The sequence below is a fragment of the Neomonachus schauinslandi genome, chromosome 8 (assembly GCF_002201575.2).
Source record: "Neomonachus schauinslandi chromosome 8, ASM220157v2, whole genome shotgun sequence".
In the NCBI taxonomy this organism is placed as follows: Eukaryota; Metazoa; Chordata; class Mammalia; order Carnivora; family Phocidae; genus Neomonachus; species Neomonachus schauinslandi.
In genome coordinates, this window is record NC_058410.1 from 77,803,996 (window position 1) to 77,825,494 (window position 21,499).

The 21,499-nt window shown below is 41.7% G+C and overlaps 1 protein-coding gene across 1 annotated transcript in view; it reads right to left on the reverse strand.

Annotated features, from left to right (window-relative positions):
• Positions 1–4,657, reverse strand: part of SH3BGRL2 (SH3 domain binding glutamate rich protein like 2) — a 60,266-nt gene extending 55,609 nt beyond the window's left edge. The window contains exon 1 of the mRNA XM_021693598.1: positions 4,613–4,657. Coding sequence (XP_021549273.1) covers positions 4,613–4,657 — 45 coding nt within the window. The remainder of the gene's footprint in view (positions 1–4,612) is intronic.
• Positions 4,658–21,499: the final 16,842 nt, after the last annotated feature.

Consider the following 21,499-nt stretch of genomic DNA (forward strand, 5'->3'; position numbering starts at 1 on the left):
GAAAGAAAGAAAGAAAGAAAGAAAGAAAGAAAGAAAGAAAGAAAGAAAGAAAGAAAGAAAGAAAGAAAGAAAGAGATAGAAAGAGGCTGATGACCCAGACTTACCCTCACTAGCTTCTGGCAGTAGAATCACTTAGGAATTACTGCCCAGTCTTAGTCTATTCTACATGGTCATATCCTGACTTTAACTGCCTTGGACCTCCTTGCCGGAGCCTCCTCACACAGTGAAGCTTCACTGAATACATTCTGTGGAGATGCAACAGCTTCACTGGTTATTACATGTTTTAAAATAGTTATGCCATGCAAACCAGTAGGGTATGCCTTCTACAGTTGCAAAGATCCAGACAACTCTGAGCATAGTCTCTATGAGTTCTGCTGGCTACTCTCATCCCCCCTGGAAAATATAGCAGCGGCCATGGGCAAAGCTCTATGTTTATCAACTTGGCTTCCAATTTCTTTGTATCTTTTCCTCCCAGTGATGGCCCCTCTCCAATATCCAAGGATGTACCATCCATTTCACCGTGCTCACGCTAACACTGCCCAAGCTCATATCAGCCCTTCATGCTCCTTGCTGAAATGGTTTGTATCCCAAGTCTTTGAGCTGTAGAGAGTTAGCCCTGATTTGTGCCATAAGGCCGGCATTTAAGTCTTTCTCCTGGCGCTCACATACACCTAGCACCTAGTAGCACCTAATAGCACCTAACACAGAGCCTGGTACTTAGTAGGTTTTCAATGATTGATGAATGCCAGAGTCAATCAATGCATGAATGAATGCATTGCTAAATGAACCCAGGCATGGATACCTTCAGGAGTCAGGAGACCTGGTGTTCATTTAACCCTTCCTTAGTTCTGCAGTGACTGACATAAATGACCTCAGAGTAAGCCCCTTAATCTCTATGCCCAAATTTCCTTCTCTGTGATTTTAGGTGGTTGGACGTTGCAAGAAAACCGCTTTAGGTTTTCCTCCAGCTCAACTGAGCCCAGAAACTTTAACAAAGAGTGAAAGATTGTATTTCTTTTTTTGAGACATTTTAGTCAAAGCAAACACAGGGGTAAAGATTTTTCTAAAATCACATACCAGGGGTCCCTCCCTGCCAGAGAGTCCCTTGTTCCCTGGGGACAAAAGGCTCCAGACAGCACGCAAGCCGTAGATACTGAAGACATCTCTGAGATGCTGAGCACTACAGAGCTTGTTATCGTGGGCTTCTTGCAGGAACTGAAAGTCTACCCCGTCCTCAAATGAGGTCCACAGGGACATCCACTGCCTGCCCTCTTCTACCCAAAACTCCTCCCTTTCCAGCCTGAACAAGGTGGGCCCTGCACTCTCTCCCCGGCTCCAAATCTAACTCAATTCCTCTCCCTGCCATCTGCCTAAGGCTCCCACATGCATATTTGATGATTTCTGGCACATTTCCTCCTTATCTGACATCCTGCAATGTATCCCTCTGCCCGTGTATTATTCCTATCTCTGATAAATGTGTTCTGAAAGAGGCAAGTGTCCTTGGGCTGTACTTTATTACTGGTGGTTTTAGCTTTCCTATCTTATTGCCCCACCCGGTCCCCACCTAAATTTCTTGAGAGCAGAGACCACATCCTCTATTCTTCTCCAGTTCCCCACAAGAACAAGGACAGAGCTGGGCAAGCTGCAGACCCTTAGAAAATACTTGTTGAATGAATAAAATAATGAATGAGTGAAGTAACTGATGGATTTCAATGTTTTTAAATTTAAAAGTCATATTAATATACTTCCTGAATAAAGTTACCAGGACACCCCCTTCTGGGTATACAACCAGAATAAATTAAATTTTAAAATGGCACTTTTGGAATATACTATTTTCTGAGGACTGAAATAAACGTCCTTCACTACAATGTGAATGAGAGCAACATTATCAGCTGCATAAGAAATCTGCTTTTTAGGTATCCACAGCATAATAATGTGGCATGTCTTTTATTTCCTAGTAAAAGCAGATTTTACCTGGAGCTGGGGCGGATAAAAGGGCAACCTTCCATCCCTTGGTGTTAATTATCCCAAATATCACTGTTATGTGTTAAAGCTGGAGAATTCAGGGAAGTCAGACAAGATATGAGGATTTTCTCTAGATTGTTTAAATCTACTGCTGACTGGGGCAGAACACCTTTTTGGTAATACCAGGGACTGACTTAGCAAAGTCAATTTCTAGTTACATACTTCCTTGTGGGTTAAAAAAATTCAGCTAGAACCAAACCGATTTGGAAATCAAATTACTTGTTCTCCCGTGCACTTGCTAGTCACAGCTGGTCACCAGATAAAACAGTGCCAATGGTCAACACAACACTGCTGGAGGGAAAACATTATGGCTATGCCATCAAAGCTTAATATAGTTTAATGCTATAAGCCCCATTAACCTCCCCAGGCCAACAGTTAACCTAAACAACTTCATTATCTCTTAGAAATCATTATTCTTGCATATAAGCATATACTTATCATCACCAAAAGTATCAACATTACATTATTACAGAAAAACTGTGTATTAAGGTAAGAGATAATATTGCAATTGGACTTACTGACTGACGATTGTCTGAGACCTAAAAAAGTTAGGTCCATTAAAATAGACAATTACAGTTTATGGGCTGTACATACGTGATAACAAATTATGCCTTCCAGCTCAAATCAAACCATGTCAGAACACATACTACCAGGCAGGGCAGTGAGGGAACCTGAAACATCACAGTAAAACACCAAAGCACCAGAATAAACTCACTTTGAGGCTAATATGTATAAATTTAAAGTAAAAAAAAAGCTGTTACAAGGATTTATCCACATTTACCCAACTGATGAAATCAGAACAGGTTAAAGCTAGAATGTAATTCTGAGTTATACATCACAATCCTTCAGGACCTACACATCCTACAACCTATACATCACAGCCTACAGAAGAGAAACTTAGGCAGAGATGGAGCACCTTAGCCAAGCTTACACTACTAGCCAGAGCCTGAATTAAAACTTAGGTCTCTTAAGTCTACCTTCATGTGCAAAACGCGTAACAGTGTATTTAAAAATTAAAAAAGGACATATGCAGACAAGAAATACTTCTTAATGGATTTCAGGAAATAGAGATACAAAATTGCAGAACTATCTTGGTATATTACCTGCTGACAGGATAAGCCAAGTAATTTGACTTTGACTTGTCCAACATAACCTAGGCTTAATACTACAGATCAGCCCTTCCATAATCAATAAAATGCTACTGTAATAATTACTGAAGCATACAAGTTGTGGTGAAACCAAAGCTTTGTAGCATTCTTATGAAGAAGTGCATTTGAAAAAAATCTATCCACAAAACAGTATGAGTTTCCTGACACTGAAGTGTAGTTCAGTAGAGAAATCTGTAAAAGACAGGTATGACTAAGCAACCACAAATAACTAGAAATAACCAAAACTATCAGGAGTATGGGGACCACGACACGCCTGCATATAAAGATAAGGTGGAGTTTCCCATCTATTGTTCCTAATGAAAAAGGGGTCTTTTTTGTACTACAGTGTTGATTTCTTTTTAAATAGAGTCTCCATGGTTTATAAGGATTTACAAACAATATTTTATTCCATCCTCCACCCCACCTGCTTCAGAAACAAATTTTGGGACAATCTGGTTGTTGCTGGGCAGGCAACTGACCAGATCAAATTTAAGCAATCAATATTGCGTTTTTGATGTATTTGATTATATATCTCACCAAAGAACGTCTTAAATCTATAGCTTCTTACTAAGGAAACCAAGTCTTAATAATCATGTAAAACATGTCTTAGTGGGCTATCAAGTATACTACTGAATTTTTCCTTACAGTCTGACACCCAGCTATTTAATTTCTCTTCCAAAAAAAAAATCAATAATATCGACCAAACAAAACAGCTTAAGATAATTAGACCACAATTTATACATCCTCAAGATGAAACTGACCACGGCACTACAAGGGTAAAGAAACCAAACACACACATTTACATAAAGATGTAAAAATATTCATAGCATCCAAGGCAGGGGGAAAAAAAGACTAAACAAACAAGAAAATCCTGGCACGACAGGACAAACCTAGTTTACAGTTCTCTTTGCGCAGGTATAAAACTAAAGAAATGTACTGGGTGGCGAGGAAGGGAGGGTGGAGAGCAATTACTACTTAAACTTGTTTCATTCAGGAGCTAGGTAGCTAAGCAGCCTAGATAAAAGCTGGTTATACAAAATATAAGCAGGCTGAATGTCCCAAATCGGGAAGAACTAACACCAAGGGAAGCGGGACCCCCGAAGCTCTCAGACTACCCCTTCTCCAAATTCCCGAGCCACACTACTGGAGCTGGGGGCTTCCCGCAGACTCCATTTTCCCGCAGCGCTGTCTCCCTCTCAGACCGCGCAGAGTGGGCCTGTGCGTGAGCTGGGGTCCCCCACCCACCTTTGCTCCCCGCCCTTTTCATTGTTGTGCAAGTGTGATGGATCACCTGCCCGGCGCGAGCTCCCGCGTCCTGACGCGCTGCGCACCGAGACGCGCAGGGGCGAGCGGGGCGCGCCTCCCGCAGCACCCGCGCCTGGCGCCCGCGAACCCCGGAGACCCGACCCCGGCCCGCTGCCAGCCCCCGCAGTGCTCACCGCCACGAAACCCGAGGAGGAGGCGATGAACACGCGGATCACCATCCTCTCGCACGCCGGGACGGACCGTCTGCCCCCGCGGGCTCGGGGCTGGCGGGGACGCGGAGGCAAAACTCGGCTAAGAGCCGCCGCCGCCGCCGCCGCCGCCGCCGGGCAGAACGCTCGGGTCGGGGAAGATCGCGGGGACCTGACTCCCTCCCGCCCGTCCGCAGATAAAAGCCCAGAACCTCCCGGCCGGTGGCCGAGGGAGGAAGGGGGAGGGGAAGAGGAGGAGGGAACAGGCTGCGGGGCGTGATGGGAGTTGTAGTTTCGTTCTCTGCATGGCGTGCTTAGTGGACTGAGCTCTTTCCAGCCCCTCCTTACTGCGTGAGAATCGCTTACACGCGCAGGTGGTTGGAGGGGAGAGGCTGGGGAGACGCTGTGACAAGGGGTAGCGAGGATCCCTGCGAGACCGAGAAAAAGAAAACTAGGCAAGAGGGTTTGGTTCAGAGTCCAAGCTTGGCTTCTATGTTGTGGTTTACTGATTTGGAGCATCCCCACGCAGAAACGCCGACACACGGGATCGAGCCTCGGAGACCTGGGGTTTTGAGGCCGCTATCGCGCGGGGCAAGCCCTAACCTGCGGCCGGCGGGTGGGGCGGGGTGGGGCGGGGTGGGATGGAGCGGGCCGGCTCTCTAGAGGTGGCCGCGTTGGGGGCGGTGGGGCTGAGCGATCTTCTGTTTTTCCAGCGGCTCTGGAGATTGCAGAAAGGTGATTCTTTTAGTTAAATGAGACGTCTTCTTCATCTGTAGACGCTGAAAATTAGAAGCCAGCTGAGAGCACAAGCGATATTCTATTTTTCTTAGCAAAACTGTAATTGTAGTAGAAAAAATAAATTCCAAGCGAAATTAGAATCCTTCTATCAACATTGGGCATCGGGACCCCACCCGCCCCACCCCCTACTCTACACAATGGCTTCGCCTCTGTGCACCTAATATTTACAACTGAGCCAAATCTGTGCCTTTTTCAGACCCGATGCCCATTCCAAGCGCAGTCTCCCAGGAGGATGCTGTTAAATAAAAAACTTTTATGTAGTTGCTAATAGTTTAGGAATAGTTATTTAACAAGTGTTTTCTGTTTCACAAAAGCCCAAGCCTCTCACAGTTTGGTGGAAATGAACCAGTTTTCTCTGCAGTTACTGTATTTACTTTCCGCCTTTCAGCAGGGGAGCTTAGCAGAGTTCTGGGAACAATGTTAATTAATAGTTCTAGAAAGAAAGAAATTAGATAATGAAGTCTCTAGCTCTTTGGTACATTTCTTGCACAGAATGATACTAATCATTTTGGAGCATTTGCTTTTTAGAGCAATTTTTAATATTTCAAGTTTATAACCTTTCCTATTATCTTACATCACTTCTGTAGTATTCCTTTTTTAGTACATTAACAGAAGGTTCGATCCTAATGGGACTTTATTTCTTCTTATAAACAATAACTAAATATAACTTTTGCTGTAATTAATATCTCTCTACATATGCACTTTAATTTGGCTACCATACATGTGGAAATGAATATTTATAAAATTAATTTCTTAAAAGTAGATACTGTGTTTCCTATGTAACTGCCACTGTTAAAAGTCAACATTTTCTTCAGTTTGGAATTATTCTGCTGTGAATATACGGTTAAACTCAACAAATAGAAACTCAGAGCCTATTCTCTGAAAGGGACCAAAGTGGATGAAAAGTTGAATAAGTCATTTCCTCAGTCAGCAGAGCACCTATTGTCTGCAAAACAAAAAGACAGGTACAGAAATAGCAACAGAACAAGACACACTGTACCAATAGATCGTTGTGTGGATACAAAGGAAAGGGTGGCTTTTTAGAAGAGACTCTGAAGATGAGTAGAATATCTGCTGGCAGATAGGGGGAATGAGGGGTGAGAATGTGCAGTTTATGAGATCAACAGGGACTTGGTTGTGCTTCAGAAAGGGATATGAGGGGACTAATAGGAACGATGTGGAAAATGTAGGTTTGAATGAGTGCAGCGGGAGACTCTCCCCAGTTGTCTGCCCAGCTCCTTGCCCTTTTGTGAAATCTGTTCCTCAGCTCTGATCTAAGAGGTTGTAGGGCTGGTGCCCCAAAGCCCTGTTCATATAGCAAGACCCAGAGCTCAGTTAGCCACAGCTAATTGTCTAGGGGTGAACACCTGACCCAAGCTCGGCCAGGCAACATCCCTACCCTAAGGATTTGGAATTAGCACTGGGAAAGAAAGAGAGAGCTTAAACTTTAACTTGTGACATGGAAGCTGGAAGCTTTCAGAAGCCATGTTTCAACATGAGAACCAGAGAAGCTGAAGAAGCTAGTCAGTAGGAAGAGAACAACAAAGCAGACATGTTTTGTCTGCTGTGATAGAGATGAGTTTCGGAGAATCCTGATAATGCTTTTGTCCAGGGATCCTAAAATTTTGACCCGTGTGGCAAATTGTGTGTTTTATGGGTAGAGTTTTATTGGAACACATTTCTTTTCATATTGTCTATGGCGGAGTGACAGAAACCATATGGCCTGCAAAACCTAATACAATTACTATTTGGCCCTTTACAGAAAAATGTTTGCCAATCCTTGTTTATGGCTCAACCTGTTCCTCCACCGCTACTTTTAAGGCCGGCATAATATCACTGTATCCATATCATAAATTCTTCATCTTACTCAAGCCACCTCAAATAGGTTTCTCTTTTGTGCAGTCACTGAGAAGTTAAATTGAATTTGTAAGCATTCCAAGGAAGAAAAGGATATGATAAGAGCTATACTTTAAGAGCACTCTGGTAATAGTTCTTTTTATTCCATGCTGGTGAAAAAGTTTCTCTCTAGAACTTGTATGCAGGACAAACTGTTAGCAGTCCAGAAACCCACAACAGCTAGGGTGGAGTTGAGATCCAGAGTCAGTAAACAACATGGAAGAGTGAGTGAGAGTAGAAAGCAATCTGGGATATAAACTAGAGGTCCAAGATCAATACCACAGGGTATCATACCACTGGGAGGATTAGGTGCCCATCTGACAAGTAAAGTCTGCAGATAAAGCAGGCAGCCAGAGCTTAAAGACAGAACTCAGAAAACTGAGTAGGTCAATAGGCTTTAGGAAAGTTGCTCCTGCATTACCCAAGACTTGAGCCCCTTTATAAGTCATGATAGAACATCTGGCTAGCGTGCGTTTTTTCTTTGCTTTATTGAGATATAATTGATATATAATGTTGTGTAAATTACCTATTTCATCCATCCCCCCCACCCACCTTCTTTCTGGTAACCGTTAGTTTGTTCACAGTAGTTAAGGGTCTGTTTCTTGGCTTATCTCTCTTTCTCTCTTTTCTCCCCTTGCTCATTTGTTTTGTTTCTTAAATTCCACATATGAGTGGAATCATATGGTACTTGTCTTTCTCTGACTGACTTATTTCACTTAGCATTATACTCTCTAGCTCCATCTATGTTGTTACAAATGGCAAGAGTTCATTCTTTTTTATGGCTAAATAATATTCTATTGTATATATACACCACATCTTCTTTATTCTTTCATCTATTGATGGACACTTGGGCTGCTTCCGTAATCTGGCTATTGTAAATAATACTGCTATAAACATTTGAATTAGTGTTTTTGTATTTTGGGGGTAAATATCCAGTAGCTCGATTACTAGATCATATGGTAGTGCTACTTTTAACATTTTGAGGAACCTCCAGACTGTTTTCCACAGTCGCTGCACCAGTTTTCATTCTCACCAATAGCGCAAGGTGGTTCCTTTTTCTCCACATCCTCGCCAACACTTGTTATTTCTTGTGTTTTGGATTTTAGCCGTTCTGACAGGTGTGAGTGAGCCACTATGATTTTGAAGTATAATGGGAAAAAATAAAATTTTTAAATATTTGCAACAGTTGGAAAATACTAAAATACCTATGATTTCTATTGGTAACAAGGTCACAGATGTCTGCTCCTATACAGTGGCTTGTTGCCTACATTCATAATTGAAGGAGTTAGTAGACTTTTTAAAGATTTATCTATTTATTTGAGAGAGAGAGAGAGAGAGAAAGGGCACTCAGGCACGTGGGGGTGGAGGGGGCAGAGGGAGAGGAAGAAAGAATCTCAAGCAGACTCCCCACTGAGCGCAGAGCCCAACACTGGGCTGGATGTCACGACCCTGAGATCATGACCTAAGCCAAAATCAAGAGTCAGATGCCTAACTGACTGAGCCACCCAGCCACCCTGGAATTAGTAAATTTCTGTTAGAATTTAATGAAAATATAAATACATTAATTTTTTTCTCATTCAAATTCATGAACTCCCTAAATTCTATCCACAAGTCTCTTGGGTAGGGTGGGAGGGCATGTGTGCCCAAGAACCCCAGTTTAAGAAACCATAGTGTCTGACTGTATCCAAATATGTAAAAGCCTATGAATTTGCCTAAAAAGAAAGTATAGAAAGAAACAAGAAGGAGCCATGAAGAGTCCCTTGGAGAACCCTTCCATTTTAAATTGGAAAGAGAACAAAGAATTAAAAGGAATGGAGGAGCCATCAGGAAAATACAAAACCAAAAGAGTACAGTATCACAGAACCCACGAGAAGAGTTCTAAGCTTTAGGAAGTAGAGAATAGCAAGAACATTACTCAGCCTGGAAGTCAGGAAAGATAATAAAAATGGAGGCTTGGAGTTTGTTAGTCGGGCAGGCTGTGTTCACATTCCAGCTTTGCCACTTAATTTCTTGGACAAATTTTGTCACCTCTCTAAACCTCTGTTTTCAAGTCAATAAAGTGAGTATAAATAATGACTCTCATTCACGATTGTTATGAGTGCTTAGGATATTCTCCACATTATGCCTGAGGGTATCTGTTTGAAGGGTATTCCCACTCCAACTGGCTACAGATGTTTGAACCATATCTCTGTACTTCCCTCAGTGGGACCTATTGTAGCTTGAAAGCAATTTATGACATTTATGACCAGGCTTGAAAATACGTGTCGGTCCTCCCTCAGGAATTCACAGTTGGAAAATCGAAAGACGAAGGCAATTAGCAGTAGGAGCATAAAGGAGGATGCAGCAAGGGGGGTGGCATGGGGTTGAGAAGCTTTGAGCAAGTTAAGGAATGAGGGACCTGAAATGAAGGATAAGAGGAAGTCCGTCTGTGACGGGGGAATGGAGCCCCTGTGGAGTGAAAAGTAGAAACCCCAATGAAGAGGTTGGCGGCTGTCTTACTTCCAGTCTCAGTTTCTACGAATCTAGGTGTGCCACACTTCCTGCCTGGGGTTGCTGTTTAATCACCTCCATCTTTTTTCTTGGGCTCATTTAAGCAGGGGTCTTTTCCTGACACCTCTAAATTCCTGACCAGAATATCCATGTGAAGTGTGGGTAGTAAATCATGTGCCCATGGAAATCAAGCAGGTGACAGAAATGAGGTGAGGAAGGTCCGGGGGCATCCAGACTGTAGCAAATGGACCGCACATCTCAAAAACTTTGGATTTTTGTCTGAAATATTCTGCTATTTCTTTTTTCTTTTTTTTTTTTTTAAAGATTTTATTTATTTATTTGACAGAGACAGAGAGAGCAGGAACACAAGCAGGGGGGAATGGGCGAGGGAGAAGCAGGCTTCCCGCTGAGCAGGGAGCCTGATGTGGGACTCGATCCCAGGACACTGGGATCATGACCTGAGCCGAAGGCAGATGCTTAACGACTGAGCCACCCAGGCGCCCCTATTCTGTTATTTCAATATCGACTTAATTTTTAAAAAAAAATTTTTTTTAAAGATTTTATTTATTTATTTGAGACAGAGAGAATGAGAGAGACAGAGAGCACATGAGAGGGGGGAGGGTCCGAGGGAGAAGCAGGCTCCCTGCCGAGCAGGGAGTCCGATGCGGGACTCGATCCAGGGACTCCAGGATCATGACCTGAGCCGAAGGCAGTCGCCCAACCAACTGAGCCACCCAGGCGCCCTTGACTTAATTTTTTAAAAACTGAGTTGACTAAGCCAAAACCTCTGCCAAGTCCCTGCCAACCTTTGTGCGATCCTGTGGTTCTCCAAGTTTCTCCCTCCAGTGTAAACACAACTCTGAGCCTAGGGTTTGGAGCCCAATAAATCCACAAGAAGCATTAGGTGTTATTATAATGATGGTTTGTTATCATTGCTGACCTTTGTGGGAGCACTTCCAGCAGAGGACAGAGGCATTAGCCTGATGGCAGTGGCTTGAGCACAGATGAGGCTCTAGAAGCAACTGTATCGTCTTTTCTAATTGGAAGTTGGGGAGCGATGAGAGGGGATAAGCAAGGACAGAAACTTGAAGGGGAATCAGGGAGCATAAACATTCTTCAGGAGGGTTTATCTACCAAGTAAATAAAGAGCTCTTTTAAACAATCCGGAGTCTCAACTGTCCAGATTTTATTTTTAGAATGGAATTGAATCTGATTGATAATTCCGTTCTGTCCGGGCTGCCCTGTTTTTAACAGCACTTAATCCAATACTATACAGCTCCCCAAGGATTTCACTTAAGTCACTTCAGTCACCACACCGTGCCCGTCACAGATCCCTGCCCTGCTCCAGGCAGTTGCTCTTCTGAAAGCTGAGTTGGCACATTTGGCTGTTAGTGGGTGGCAGATTTGTGGGAGAGGAGGCTGTAAGCCAGAGGGCAGGGGTAGGTCAGAGTGCTTAAGGAACGGTCTCGGAGCCAGAGCTGAATTAATTTCACAGCTGTACGAACCTTCCTTAGGCGAGTCACTTAACTCGGGACACCTCTCCTTCCTCGTTGTTGTTGGGGGCTTAATGGAGAAGATGCATGTAAGGTGCTTTTTTACACAGTGCCTTGGGCATAGTTAGGACTCAGTAAGAATTAGCTATTACTAATCATGTAAAGTAAATCAGAGAATACCCTTCATTTGCATAAAGAATATAAATTTCATAAATACTTTTTAAGATTTTATTTATTTTATTTTATTTATTTATTTATTTTTTTAAAGATTTATTTATTTATTTGAGACAGCGAGAATGAGAGAGAGTACATGAGAGGGGGGAGGGTCAGAGGGAGAAGCAGACTCCCTGCCGAGCAGGGAGCCCGATGCGGGACTCGATCCCGGGACTCCAGGATCATGACCTGAGCCGAAGGCAGTTGCTTAACCAACTGAGCCACCCAGGCGCCCAGATTTTATTTATTTTAGAGAGAGAAAGTTCGAGCGGGCGGGGGAGGTGGGGGAAGAAGAGCCAAGGGAGGGAGTGGGACAAGCAGCGTCTGTGCTGAGCAGGAGCCTGATATGGGGCTTGATCTCACAACCCTGAGATCATGACCTGAGCCGAAAGCAAGAGTCTTACGCTCAACCGACTGGGCTGCCCAGGTGCCCCTAAATTTCATAAATATTTCTGTTTTATGTCTGTGAGTTTAACTTTCTAAATAACAAAGATCTGGTTTGTATGAACCTCTTTGTACAGTACCATGTTCAGTTAAAGTACTTAACAAAATCTTTTTGATGTCAATGAAGTTTAGAGGAGGCCATACTTAAGATAAAAGGAATATCAGTGAAATGAAGCAGTAATAAAGTCAAGTAATGGGAGCTTGAATTCCAGAAGAGAATTCATCCGTTGCTTTTATGTTGCTTCATCAGGCTCATTCTGTCTATTTTTAATAAAATAAAATCTTAGTCAACAGGAACACACTAACCAGTCCCTGAATTGGATGGAACTTCCAGCACTCATGTTTAAGGAATGAAGGAAAATCATAAAATAAGGAATAAGCCTTGAAACCAACATTCAGGACATATTCTTGAATCTGTACATATTCTACCTACCCCATAGGGTTCCCTGTCCTGTCTGACAGGAGAAAACACTTTCATTTCTTCAATGCCTTGATTCCCCTAGAAACTGGGAAAAGGAATGGGAAGAAAAGTGAATGGCATAAGCCACCATCTTGGAACTGTAGCAAGGCTTTGAGATCTGCTGGTCACCACAGGAAGAACTAAAAACCTTGCGTGCAGTTGATTTCTTTTGGCTATATTCATTCAGTATGTGCCAGATGCTATGCTAGGTGCTGGGAATTCAGCAGGTAAATCAAACACAGTCCCTACCCTCATGGAGATTATGGCTAATCCGGAGGATGAAAGATGAACAGGAATATACTTGAAGGAAATGACAACACAACAATTGTGTTGCTTTTTTTTTGTTTTCTTAATCTTGAAGGACAGTCCTAATCAACTATTTTTGGAGAGAGATATCTGTAAAATTCTCCCCCCTCTCCAAGATTACATTCCAGGTCAGAAGATGATAAAATCATAACAAAATAAAGATTAAAAGTTGCTATTTGTTGTAAGCAACGCAAGTTAAGAGAATTTCCAGTACTCTACAATATTTTGGTTGTTAGTTTACTGCCTTTATAAATGATTACCATATTATAATAAACAAAAATTACATTTAGGTTATTGTTGAATTCTGAAATTATTTTGATTCCTCATGGATATATTGCTAATGAGTTTTCAGTTCATTATAATTTCTTATTATGCTAGGCATAAAGGCCGTTTAGAATAATTGCAACAGAGGAAGTATAAGAAAATGTTTATATATAGCTACAATTAAAGAAAATGGAAAAGTGAGGTTAAATAAATATAAAGTGTTATTATTGTTGTAGCCATTATTTTTATTATTTGTTTCCTGTGATTTTGAAGGGCTTGCTGAGTGGAAATTATGAACATTTGCTTTTAGTACACTTTAATACCTTGAGCCATAATGATTTCAAAAAGAACAATGAGGTCTTTATGTTTAAATTTCTTGGCTCTTTCCTTAAAAGTAAAACCAAAGGGTGAGGAAAAATATATAGAACACTTTAACGTTAGGTTGCCACTTCTTTTCCTCAGTTCTTTGCATCCATCCCTATTCAATTCCTTCAGGAGCAACTTTAATTGTGGATATCACTCTACTTTGGTCTCAACTGCAGTAAGAGCCTGTGGGTCTCAAAAACAATCTTTCCAGAGGGAAGGCATTTTTGCATTAAGTGGAATTCCATTAAACACTGATGTCAGGGAGTGAGACTTCCCTATGAATTCAACTCACTGTACTCAGAAGCCATGATCTGGCCAGATATTACTCAGTTTATGACAAAAATGAAGCACTTAATAATGGAATTCTACTCCTTCCTTGCTCCCTGGTTGTAAACCAGACATATTTGAAAAATACATTAAATTTTTCTTGCTCCAAGAACAATGTAGTGGAAAGTCTTATTTTACTTTAACCACAGTTTGTATTTGCCCCAAACATACAGCTTTTTAAAAGCCCAATCCATTTAGTTCAATTTATTTGTTGAACACCTGCTCTCTATGAGTAACTTATTAAACTTCATCTCTTCAGCAATATGCATTTCTTTAAAATTTAATAATTATTGAATCATCTCTCAAAACCAAAAAAATATTAACATGTCCCCATAATTCCTGAGACGCTTGTAACTGATAGCTGTTCAACAGGAGGGGTATTAAGCAATTTTAATTCCATCCATACCATAACCATTTATCAAGGTCCTGCTAGGCACTAGGCACTAGGCTCTCTATTGGATGCTGAGAATATGAAGATTCACAAAACAGAGAGTGTGTGTTGGGGGGAGGGTGAAATGTTTTTGCATAAACTGAAGTCCTGGGTAGAAGCACAAACAAAGGTCAGTGAGTGGTTGTGTGAGAACAATGCAGACACATGGAATATGGGTTCTTTGAAAGGAATTTTTGTAGTGTGATCTAAAGTTTACTTGCAATGTGTATCATTATTGTTACTGGTTTAGATAGTAGAGTAATATTTTAGGTAGTTAAAATCTCATCAGTGTCTATTTTCCTGTGATTTGCTACAATTTACCTTTGTTCCTGGGTGAAGAGTAACAACTGCCTACTCGGAGTCAAGGCTGAAGGTGGAAGATGCTGGAGAAAACAACTCTGCAGTCTTGAATAGAAGCTTGTGAGCCTAAAACAGAGATGGGCTTCCTGTGTCCAAAATCTACTTCTGTTCCCATTTCAGTTGACATATATGCAGCTGCATGCTTGGCTAAACCTGGCAAATTTTCAGGAGCCTTAGTGACATTTGATTATTTCACATAACGAGAAGAATAAGGGGAGGTGAACCTAGACTTATTGTAGCAATCCAACAATGTCCTCAAAGTCCAGGACACTCTCCACTTTTCATTTCACTGTCCTTAGCATAATGACATTCTTCCTTGGGCTTGTGGCTTCGTGGTTGCCAAGTGGCTGCCACAGTCACAGGTGTAGAATCTTCATACCATCACAAGTAGTAAAAGAGAAGAAGGCAAGCAGAAAATACGCTTTCCTCTTATCACAGAAGAAAAGCTTTCCCATAAGTCCCCTAGTGGACTTCTCCTTCAGCCTCATAGTCAGCTACAAGGGAAGCTAGGAAAATGTATATCAGTAAGGAGAACGTGAGAGCCAAGACGGGTTTAGGTCTGTAATCATTCATCCAGTGGGGCTAGGATGCAGGGCGGGCATATTACTAAAAACCAAGGTACTGAGTTTCTGCTAGCAAAGAAGACAATGGGGGGAGGGGTGAGTGCAACAAACAGTGACTACTACAGTCATTTGCTTAGTGGAACCTTGAATAAATTATTTAGCTTCCGTACCTCAGTTTCCACATCAGTAAAATGGAGATAACAGTAAAACCTAATTCTTAGCCGTGGGGTGAGGGTTAAATGACATAATCCATGCCAAGTGCTTAAAGAAGTGCCAGAACATGGTAAGCACTCATAAATACTGGTTACTAACAAAAAGAGGCACTGTAATTTCCAAGGTGCTTGATTTACAACCAAATTCCTCAAATTCCCTGGATAGCACCGTGTGCAGAAGATACAGAACTGGAGAACATGAACATCTCAACCCTCCAAGGAGAGTTCTTCCCACAAGACCTATGTCTGTGCTATAGTTTGGACCCTTTCTCTACTTTTCCTATAATTGCCCTCATTCTTCTTCCTTTCTTCCCTTCCCTTCTCTCCCTTTCCCCCCTTTTGCTCACATCTACTCTTCCATCTCCTCTTCCCACACATGTTCCTTTTCTCTCATGATCTCCCAGCTCCCCCCTTCCTTTCAGACCAGGAAATGATCACTGCCTCACCCTGCTCCTGCCTTCAAGGCTAAAAAGAATGCTGACCCTCACACAGGACTTTTCCGAGTCCTGACACAGTTATCCTCCAAGGACTAATAGGTGATATATTCGGAGCTAGGTTAATTTATTCTGCATGTGTAAAGCATAAGTAACTCACAGGCCAGGAGATAGTCATGCACTCGATGCAAACCACACCTCACTGCATGGGTTTCTTTTTTGCTATATTGCACTCCTAAAGGCCAGAAGAAAATCATCTTAGGAAAAGGCAAAACCTTTTTAATTTAACCAAATTGGTCTACCCACCTTTTACTAAAAGACTAGGGAAAAAATAGGACAAATAACTTAAGAAGTGAACTTTGAAAGAATAGATTTGCAAGAGTATTACCCAGCAAGAAAAAAATATGTTTCTCATTTCAAAACAAAAACAAAAAACAAAAAACAGAACCTGATTCCTACGAGATTGATGAGTGTAAGACAGAAGAAAAAAAAAGAAAACTAGGTAAACGTGGGTGTTATGAGCTTTGGAGATGAGCAGGGAGGAAAGTCAGCATGAAGCTGTCTATTTAAGGCTATGCTGAGAAATCCAAAACATTCATTTTTGCAAATGGTAGTTCCAGCTTCAGAATGCAATACGATCTTTCTTCAACTGAGTAATATGACTTCTGAATGTTAGTAAAATTCTGTGTTTCTTTGTTTTTTTAATTGCCTTTACATTAGCACAAGAGGGAGATGGTTTCCATTTGTGCCTTCCAGAGAAGGGAGAGAGAACAGATGCAGAAGTTAAAACCAAACTGTGTTAAAGCCCCTCCCTTTCCTCACTCATCACTCCCTAGCTCTCCATCCAAACAGGAAGAAGCCCTGGGTGCCTGTGGCAGGATCTGTGGGAAAACAGCAACACTTCGGTCCCTGTCCTTAGTTACGCTCTTCACCAAAGCAAGTGGACAGAGGGGATGAATGTTTTGGGACTCTGCTGTACCTGGCGTTCTCTGCCTCCACTCAGCTGGAAAACCTTAGCAGAGGTCAAAATCTCAGATGCCAATGAGAACCAGAAGGGTATGAGCAAAGGCAAAAAAGGCCAAGGGTAAGGTAATATGAGCTAAACTGCTGGTTTGGGACTACATAACAACAACAATAGCGTAGGACTGCTGAATAAGGTATGCAGTAATATAAAAAGAATGAGGAAGATACGTGTGGACTTATATGGATTCTCCAGGATGTATGTTAATATTGTGAGGGGAGAAAAAAAAACAAACAAGGCACAGAGCAGTGAATATCATTTACTTTCTTTTAAGAAGTAGAGGGAATTACAGACACAGACATAAAATATCAAACTGACAGAAATAAAATAATTGGTTACCAAAAGAGGCCAGGCTGTGGGGAGGAAGCGGGGCAGGGTGGAGGGGATATGGATGAACATAGTTGATTTCTCCATGTTTTTATATAATTTTGAATTTGAGCCATATAAATGCTCCAACATATTTTTATCTCTTCAAAAATAAAATTTAATGACAAAGAAAAATAAAAGCAAACCAAATCTGAAATCAAACTGAAACAAACTAACTACATATCATATGGGTGACATACACAGAAAATTCGTTCAGGTGACTTTGGAACACAACACTCTTGCTGTCCATCTTTAATTGAATATATTCTAAGGACAAATAAGAAATTCCCCTCCAAAAAATATCTAAAATTCACCAAGTAATTTTCTGGTATTTCTACTTTAAATCTACTTTATATATATTGTAGACTATGATAAGTAAGTAAATAGGTTAGGTTATTAGGAACTGAGATTTTCTATGTAAGAGAAAAGAGGTACAAATATAAAATAAAAGAAAAATAACAAAAACCATGTAATATTCAATTTGAATTGGAAATATCAATATGAACTCATGATTTAAATAAATATGCTTCTCAGTTTTAGCCACTGAAACAGTTCAGAAGCAATGACACTCCAAAGGCAATGAGCTCACCAAGTAGAGAAATCTTGGTGTTTAAACACTATTCTCAATAAAAGTTTCCAGGGCTCCTTGGAGAAATGGCTGATTCTGAATCTGGAACATGGAAAGTACGAGGTGAGCCCAGGACATTTTCTTGTGCCAAAAAGCAGGGAAGTGCCCAAAGAATGATGGGGCCATCTGAAAGGTCACAGGAGCCAGCCAGCTTGAAAAAGCTCCCTCTGTCCAAATTTGAGGCAATTTGAGCATCTAAAATGACTGCAACTGATCATAAAAGTTGAATAAATAAAAAGCCACAAGTCCATAGAACTGTTCAAAGAAGAGGAAAAAACCAATTTGCTACCACTGAAAGCAACTTGTAGCAATTCCTTACTCTGAAAGTTAGCAATAAGAGAGAAAGAGACACTTACCCTGCCTTTTTAAAGGAAGGATAATTCACCTAAATAGGTAAAGAAAAGCTCTTGTTTACAAAGGTATGCCTGCAAATAAAGGAAGAAGAAATGATAATTTAGAAAATCACCATTTTGCAACCACCAGTTAGATAATATATACAATTAAATAACTATCAATGATGTTGGGCGCCTGGGTGTCTCAGTCATTAAGCATCTGCTTACGGCTCAGGTCATGATCCCAGCGTCCTGGGATCGAGCCCTGCATCGGGCTCCCTGCTCCGTGGGAAGCCTGCTTCTTCCTCTCCCACTCCCCCTACCCACCCCCCATGCTTGCTCTCTCTCTCTCTCAAATAAATAAAATCTTTTTTTTTTGAGATTTTATTTATTTGAGAGAGAGAGATACAACGAGAGAGGGAACACAAGCAGGGGGAGTGGGAGAGGGAGAAGCAGGCTTCCCGCGGAGCCGGGAGCCCGATGAGGGGCTCGATCCCAGGACTCTGGGATCATGACCTGAGCCGTAAGCAGACGCTTAACGACTGAGCCACCCAGGCACCCTCAAATTAATAAATAAAATCTTAAAAGAAAAAGTATCAATGATGTTTATGCTTTAAGTACAAAGATGTTGTGGAACTGATTATCCATACCTTGTAAAACAGATTTTTTTTTTTTTTGAGAGAGAGAATGAGAGAGAGCACATGAGAGGGGGGAGGGTCAGAGAGAGAAGCAGGCTCCCTGCCGAGCAGGGAGCCCGATGCAGGACTCGATCCAGGGACTCCAGGATCATGACCTGAGCCATAGGCAGTTGCTTAACCAACTGAGCCACCCAGGCGCCCGTAAAACAGATTTTCAAGGAATTCCCACACCTTTGCAACGGTAGTGATGTAGGAAAGATGTTAGTGTTCGAAGCCCAAGGCCAAGAAAGAATGCTTGAGAAGTTTTTGGTGCATAAAGGTGGTTTTATTAAAGCACAAGGACAGAAAGCTGCACTGGGGTCATGAGGAGTGGCCCATTATATACTTTCAAGTTGGGAGGGGATTGGAGATAGCATAAGTCTCTAAGGAATTTTGGAAGCAAGGTTTCCAGGACCTTGAGGAGGTTACTATTGTTGGGAAAAGGTCATTTATTACTGTCTAATAAAACCTTAGTCATGAGACCCTTAAGATGTATATCAGTGGGTCATATGCTTGGGGGATGATTGCCAACACGTATCTTGGGGTTAGAGATAAAGGAAGTTCCAAAGGAATTTTTATATGTTAAAGTTGACCTACAGGATCCTGGGGGTTGGGCTAAGATTGCCTCTTACCCTTAGCAAAGTATTAACATCGAGGCAGCTGGGTTCCTAGAGGAATCTTACTCTGCCTGTTTTAAGGACTTATGAATGGGCTCTAAGTAGTAAGGAAATTTAATTTTTCTTTTGCCTTTGTTTCCCACATCAGAAGGACTTGTGGATTGTCACTTTAGCCAAGTGATAGTATACGGTATCACTGTTGTTGGACAGCCTGGCATTCCGTGTCTCCTGATTGAAGTGATATGAAGTACAAATCACCTATGAAGTACTCGGGCCAAAAATGTTTAACCTAATTCAAATCCAGCTTTTAGACCTGTCTTATAGTTTACAGGAAAAATGGGGGAGGGGAGTTACATTAACACCACAAGGAAATCAATCAGACAAATCCAGAATGTGGGTTATTCTACCAAACTTTGGTCTGGATTCCTCTTAAAGCCAATGTCATGAAACAAAACAAACATACCAAAGTTCAAGGGACTCTTTTGTTTACCTTGCTTAACCAAATACAGTACGTAAAACTTGACTGGACCTTGATTCCAAAAAACCAGTTGCCCCCTTGAGCAGCCATATCGCTTAGGCTTTCAGGAGAAAGGTTGGGTGCAGGATCATAATGCAAAAAACAAACAAAACTATAAAAGCTTTTGGAGGGAAGGAAATTTTAATCTGGACTGGCTGTTAAACTAGGATATAAATAAGGAACTATTGTTAATTTTCTTAGGTATGAACATGATTTGTGGTTATGCAAGAAAATGTCCTTATTCTTAGGAGATACAAGACTAAATATTTAGGGGTGAAATCTCAAGATGTCCACTACTTAATTTCAAAAATTCAAATAGATGGCATAAAGATAGATAGAGAGAAAGACATGGAAGAATCAAATATGGTAAAATTTTAATAATTGTTGAATCAAGGTTTCTGATATTTTTCATAATCAAAAGTTGGCCGAGATGTGCCCAGCTGGCTCAGTTGGTAGAGCATGCAACTCTTGATCTCAGGGTTGTAAGCTCAAGCCCCATGATGGGTGTAGAGAGTACTTAAAAACAAAGTCTTAAAAAAAAAGGTTAGCTGAAAATTCAAATATGAATTAAATAGACTAAGAGAAAATATCTGGCACTTAGTAAATAGGTACTGCATGCATTTGCACTGAGCAGAGCTTTCAAAGTGACAGGAACAGCATGAGAGAGATGGACAGGACCACGGACGTCATCTGTGCACCCCCCGTCATGTAATCATAGAAAGATGAGATCTGGTGTCTGAACACAGTGGTTGGTGCAGATTCAGGACTAGCCTCCTTGAGGCTATGTGGTTTTTCCCAGTAGGAGAATGTGCTCTGGAATCAGGAAGACATGCATGCAAAGCACCTGTGCGATCTCAGGTAAGGCACTTGAACATTGCTGCAATGTATCTTCTCCCTATATCCTCCTAACAGGATAATAAGCCACCTTTCACATAGTCACTCTGAGGATGTATGAGAAAAATATGCATGAAGAGCCTAGAGCAGAACTGCCACGTAGCCCAGAATCTCAGTAAATATTGGTTCTTATTACTCCTGCCTACAGCTTCTCCCCACCCTCTAGTTATCTACTGCCCCCAGCCTTTCCTACAGTTGCCCCCTTGAGCGGCCATCTCGCTTGGGCTTTCAGGAGAAAGGCTGGGTGCGGGATCATAATGCGAAGGAGCCTCTGCTTCTCCTTGTGGGTGTTCCACCCTCGCCATCTGATGTGAGCCGTGCTGTGTCATTGTGCTGAGGAAAGTCCTTCACAGCCGTTCAGGGCCTTCTGCCTCCCCAGCATGACAAAAGAAGGTGGCTTCAGGGCGCCTGGGTGGCTCGGTTGGTTGAGCGACTGCCTTCGGCTCAGGTCATGATCCTGGAGTCCCGGGATCGAGTCCCGCATCGGGCTCCCTGCTCGGCGGGGAGCCTGCTTCTGCCTCTGACCCTCCCCCCTCTCATGTGCTTTCTCTCTCATTCTCTCTGTCTCAAATAAATAAATAAAATAAAAAAAAAATCTTAAAAAAAAAAAAAAAAAGAAGGTGGCTTCAGCCCATATTCTTACAAAATAAAACCTTGAAGAAATCAGGGGTGGTTTGAAGCAGATTTCTTTAAAGAGGACATACAAAATATTAATAAAGATATAAATCCAGAAATCATGTGACATTTAGATTGGTACAGTTTAT